The sequence below is a fragment of the Electrophorus electricus genome, chromosome 8 (genome assembly GCF_041902795.1).
Source record: "Electrophorus electricus isolate QZ-2024a chromosome 8, ASM4190279v1, whole genome shotgun sequence".
In the NCBI taxonomy this organism is placed as follows: Eukaryota; Metazoa; Chordata; class Actinopteri; order Gymnotiformes; family Gymnotidae; genus Electrophorus; species Electrophorus electricus.
Genome location: NC_137504.1, coordinates 1,247,501 through 1,252,500, shown reverse-complemented (window position 1 = coordinate 1,252,500; position 5,000 = coordinate 1,247,501). Strand labels below are relative to the sequence as shown.

At 48.4% G+C, this 5,000-nt stretch overlaps 1 protein-coding gene across 5 annotated transcripts in view; it reads left to right on the top strand.

The window, feature by feature from the left end:
* Positions 1 to 5,000, top strand: part of jak2a (Janus kinase 2a) — a 33,111-nt gene that overhangs the window by 22,646 nt on the left and 5,465 nt on the right. For all 5 annotated transcript variants that reach the window (XR_014125070.1, XM_035527024.2, XM_081719994.1 and 2 more), the window contains 6 exons: positions 120 to 244; positions 545 to 679; positions 828 to 915; positions 1,196 to 1,323; positions 1,690 to 1,828; positions 4,681 to 4,832. Coding sequence is in view for 4 of the 5 variants with exons in the window: in XM_035527024.2 (XP_035382917.1) it covers positions 120 to 244; positions 545 to 679; positions 828 to 915; positions 1,196 to 1,323; positions 1,690 to 1,828; positions 4,681 to 4,832 (767 nt within the window). In the remaining variant the exon portion in view is untranslated. The remainder of the gene's footprint in view (positions 1 to 119; positions 245 to 544; positions 680 to 827; positions 916 to 1,195; positions 1,324 to 1,689; positions 1,829 to 4,680; positions 4,833 to 5,000) is intronic.

The window sequence follows — 5,000 nt, the reverse complement described above, 5'->3', positions numbered from 1 at the left end:
GTGTTTATGTTTTAATTGATTAATAAAGTTTATTGTAAAATATCTCTCTCTCTCTCTCTCTCTCTCTCTCTCTCTCTCTCTCTCTTTCTCTCTCTCTCTCTCTCTCTCTCTCTCTCTAGACAAGTCCAATCTGTTGATTTGCAGGACTAATCTGGGTACAGATATTCCTCCCTCTCCCTCTCACTTCAAACACAACATCAGTCAGATGGTCTTCCACAAGATCCGCAGAGAAGACCTAGAAACCGTACGTCCTCTTAAATGCACACAAACGCACTCTTGAAATCATACCTGATGCTCTGTCAACAAGCCTGCCAGTGTCATTACAAGAATACTAGGTGAGTTACAAAAGAAAGACATCAACAAAGACACCTGGTGTCGGGAGAGCACAGCTCTTCCACAGTGTCAGGCCTCTAATATCCCGACCCAGATTGCCTCAGGTGTGTTAGATTAGGGGTGGAGCTTAACCCTGCAGGGAATGCCACGTCATGAATAACTGCAGGTCCTCCCTGGAGTGCCAACTGTGTGTGTGCGTGTGTCTCATCAGACGGAGAGTCTGGGTCAGGGCACGTTCACGCAGGTGTTCCGTGGTGTGAGGCGAGAGGTGGGGGACTACGGAGAGGTGCACGAGATGGAGGTGGTCATGAAGGTGCTGGAGAAGAGCCACCGGAACTACACCGAGGTACACTGGGAAAATAACCAGCTCACGCAGCATCAGTTCTCCTCAGTGTAAGTTTAGTCCGAGTGAATAATTGAATTCATTATTATAAAACATTAAGATTCTCTTTCTTTCTGTTTCTCTTTCTTTCTCTCTGTCCTTTCCGTCTCAGTCCTTCTTTGAGGCAGCTAGTATGATGAGTCAGCTATCCCATAAGCACTTGCTGCTCAACTACGGCATCTGTGTGTGTGCAGATGAACGTAAGTGTATATAATCTTCAAACCCAGCCCTTAGACAAACACGCACATATCCATGTAGGGGATTACATTACACTATGTATTAGAAGATTAGGAGCCAGTGTGATTTTGCATGAACAACCATACAATAATGAATGCACCTTTTGAGTGTATGTGATTGAGCTGTTTGTTGAGTGTGTTGTGCTCTGGTGCAGACATCATGGTTGAGGAGTCTGTTAAGTGTGTTGTGCTCTGGTGTGTACATGATTGAGGTGTATGTTGAGTGTGTTTTGCTCTGGTGCAGACATCATGGTTGAGGAGTACGTGCGTTTCGGCTCGCTGGACACCTACCTGAGGAGAGAGCGCTCCTCCATCAACATCACCTGGAAGCTGGAGGTGGCCAAGCAGCTGGCCTGGGCCATGCACTACCTGGTGTGTGTGGGGGTGGACGCGGGGGGTGTGTTTAATGTGTGAGTGTGTTGTGTGTGTTGTGACTGTTGTTTGACTGTGGTGTGTGTGTGTGTGCGCGCGCGCAAGTGCGTGTGTTTGTGTTGTGACTGTTGTGTTTTGTCACTGTTGTGTGACTGTGTTGTGTGCGTTGTAACATGGCTGTGTGTGTCTAGGAGGATAATGGCCTGATTCATGGGAATGTGTGTGTGTGTGTGTGTGTGGTGTGTGTGTTTGTAGGAGGATGAGAATCTGATTCATGGGAATGCGTGTGTTGTGTGTGTTTGTAGGAGGATAAGAATCTGATTCATGGGAACGTGTGTGTGTGTGTGTGTGTGTGTGTGTTTGTAGGAGGATAAGAATCTGATTCATGGGAACGTGTGTGCCAGAAATGTCCTGCTCACCAGGGAGGAGGACAGAAGGACAGGGACACCACCCTTCATCAAACTCAGTGACCCAGGAATTACCATCAGTGTACAGCCCAGAGAGAGTGAGAGACACACACACACACACACACACACCACCCTTCATCAAACTCATTGACCCAGGCATTACCATCAGTGTACAGCCCAGAGAGAGTGAGATACACACACACACACACACACACACACACACACACACACACACACACACACACACACACACACACACACACCACCCTTCATCAAACTCAGTGACCCAGGAATTACCATCAGTGTACAACCCAGAGAGAGTAAGACACACACATACACACACACACACAGACACACACACACACCCCACAGACAGACACACACACACACACACACACACGTACACACACATACATACACACACCACCCTTCGTCAAACTCAGTGACCCAGGCATTACCATCAGTGTACAGCCCAGAGAGAGTGAGACACACACACACACACACACACACACACACACACACACACACACACACACATACATACATACATACATACACACACCACCCTTCGTCAAACTCAGTGACCCAGGCATTACCATCAGTGTACAGCCCAGAGAGAGTGAGACACACACACACACACACACACACACACACACACACACACATACATACATACATACATACATACATACACACACCACCCTTCATCAAACTCAGTGACCCAGGCATTACCATCAGTGTACAACCCAGAGAGAGTGTGAGACATACACACACACACACACACACACACACACACACACACACACACACACACACACACACACACACACACACACACCACCCTTCATCAAACTCAGTGACCCAGGAATTACCATCAGTGTACAACCCAGAGAGAGTAAGACACACACATATACACACACACACACACACAGACACACACACACACCCCACAGACAGACACACACACACACACACACGTACACACACATACATACACACACCACCCTTCGTCAAACTCAGTGACCCAGGCATTACCATCAGTGTACAGCCCAGAGAGAGTGAGACACACACACACACACACACATACATACATACACACACCACCCTTCATCAAACTCAGTGACCCAGGCATTACCATCAGTGTACAACCCAGAGAGTGAGATACACATACACATACACATACACACACACACACACACACCACCCTTCATCAAACTCAGTGACCCAGGAATTACCATCAGTGTACAACCCAGAGAGAGTAAGACACACACACATACACACACACAGACACACACACACACACACACACACACACACACACAGACACACACACACCCCACAGACAGACACACACACACACACACACACACACATACATACACACACCACCCTTCATCAAACTCAGTGACCCAGGCATTACCATCAGTGTACAACCCAGAGAGAGTGTGAGACACACACACACATACACACACACACACACACACACACACACACACACACACACACATATACACACACCACCCTTCATCAAACTCAGTGACCCAGGCATTACCATCAGTGTACAACCCAGAGAGTGAGATACACACACACACACACACACACACACACACACACACCACCCTTCATCAAACTCAGTGACCCAGGCATTACCATCAGTGTACAACCCAGAGAGTGAGATACACATACACACACACACACACACACCACCCTTCATCAAACTCAGTGACCCAGGCATTACCATCAGTGTACAACCCAGAGAGTGAGATACACATACACATACACATACACATACACACACACACACACACACACACACACCACCCTTCATCAAACTCAGTGACCCAGGAATTACCATCAGTGTACAACCCAGAGAGAGTAAGACACACACACATATACACACACAGACACACACACACACACACACACACACACACACACACACCACCCTTCATCAAACTCAGTGACCCAGGCATTACCATCAGTGTACAACCCAAAGAGTGAGATACGCACACACATACACACACACACACACACACACACACACACCACCCTTCATCAAACTCAGTGACCCAGGCATTACCATCAGTGTACAACCCAGAGAGAGTGTGAGACACACACACACACACACATATATACACACACCGCCCTTCATCAAACTCAGTGACCCAGGCATTACCATCAGTGTACAACCCAGAGAGTGAGATACACACACACACACACACACACACACACACACACACACACACACACACACACACACACACACACACACACACACACACACCACCCTTCATCAAACTCAGTGACCCAGGCATTACCATCAGTGTACAACCCAAAGAGTGAGATACGCACGCACGCACACACATACACACACACACACACACACACACACACACACCACCCTTCATCAAACTCAGTGACCCAGGCATTACCATCAGTGTACAACCCAGAGAGAGTGTGAGACACACACACACACACACACACACACATATATACACACACCGCCCTTCATCAAACTCAGTGACCCAGGCATTACCATCAGTGTACAACCCAGAGAGTGAGATACACACACACACACACACACACACACACACACACACACACACACACACACACACACACACACACACACACACACACACACACACACACCACCCTTCATCAAACTCAGTGACCCAGGCATTACCATCAGTGTACAACCCAGAGAGTGAGATACGCACACACATACACACACACACACACACACACACACACACCACCCTTCATCAAACTCAGTGACCCAGGCATTACCATCAGTGTACAACCCAGAGAGAGTGTGAGACCGAGCTTCTCACCCCATCTCCAAGGAGATGGTGTTTATTCTAAAATGCTTTCACATATGCTCTGGTGTGGTGGGCGTAACTGTGGGTGTAGCTGTGGTGTAATTGTGGGCGTGGTCTCTGTCCTTTAGTCCTGATTGAGCGCATTCCCTGGTTGTCCCCGGAGTGTGTGGAGAACTGCCACAGTCTCAGCCTGGCCACTGACAAGTGGGCGTTCGGCACCACCCTCTGGGAGATATACACGTGTGGAGAGAAACCGCTCAGCTCCTACGACTCCTCCAAGGTGGAGCACACCACACATATACACACACACACACACACACACACACACACACACACACACACACACACACACACCACCCTCGGAGGAGAGAAACTACTCAGCTCCGATGACTCAGACTCAGATGATCTGTGTGTGTGCCTGTGTGCGTGTGTGTGTGTGTGCCTGTGT